The following is a 549-nucleotide window of genomic DNA, read 5'->3' as shown; positions in this document are numbered from 1 at the left end:
CCGCATCCCCCCCATCGCCGCCCGCCTCCAGATGTCGGAGCGCAGCATCCTCAGCCGCCTCGCCAGCAAGGGCACCGAGAGCCACCCCCCGCCCGTAAGTCACCGCGCGACGTCCCCCCCCTCCCCGGGGATGTCACCTCCCTCCCCACCCCCACCCCCAACACCCACCTCCGCGGGGACATCGGGGTCATTCGCCCCTCCTCGGGGTTGTTCCCTACACACAGCCCAACCTCAAGGCCCTGGGGATGTCCCTCGGGTGCTGTCCTTCACGGCGGGGACGTCCCCTGCCTTGGGGGGGGGGGGGGGGCACCCTGGGGACACCCCCACACCTTGGTGGGTGCCCAGCAGCTTGGGGAGGGAACGCGCCCTGGGCACCCCAGCTGGGGACCCCCTGTCTTGGGGACACCCTCCTGGGGACATCGTTGGCTTGGGGACACCCTCACCCCCTGGGGACACCCTCACCCCTTGGGGACACCCTTACCCCTTGGGGACACCCTCACCCCTTGGACCCCTTGGGGACACCCTGATCCCTTGGGGACACTCCCACCC

At 71.2% G+C, this 549-nt stretch overlaps 1 protein-coding gene across 1 annotated transcript in view; it reads left to right on the top strand.

Annotated features, from left to right (window-relative positions):
* Positions 1-186, top strand: part of LOC118159844 (chromodomain-helicase-DNA-binding protein 3-like) — a gene marked incomplete at its 3' end in the record, with an annotated part of 6,225 nt that extends 6,039 nt beyond the window's left edge. Inside the window, exon 5 of the mRNA XM_035314393.1 lies at positions 1-186. Within this exon, the coding sequence (XP_035170284.1) occupies positions 1-186 (186 nt within the window).
* Positions 187-549: the final 363 nt, after the last annotated feature.

This window comes from Oxyura jamaicensis, unplaced genomic scaffold, assembly GCF_011077185.1.
Source record: "Oxyura jamaicensis isolate SHBP4307 breed ruddy duck unplaced genomic scaffold, BPBGC_Ojam_1.0 oxyUn_random_OJ72302, whole genome shotgun sequence".
NCBI classification, from domain to species: domain Eukaryota; kingdom Metazoa; phylum Chordata; class Aves; order Anseriformes; family Anatidae; genus Oxyura; species Oxyura jamaicensis.
This window is presented reverse-complemented; position numbering and strand designations above follow the sequence as displayed.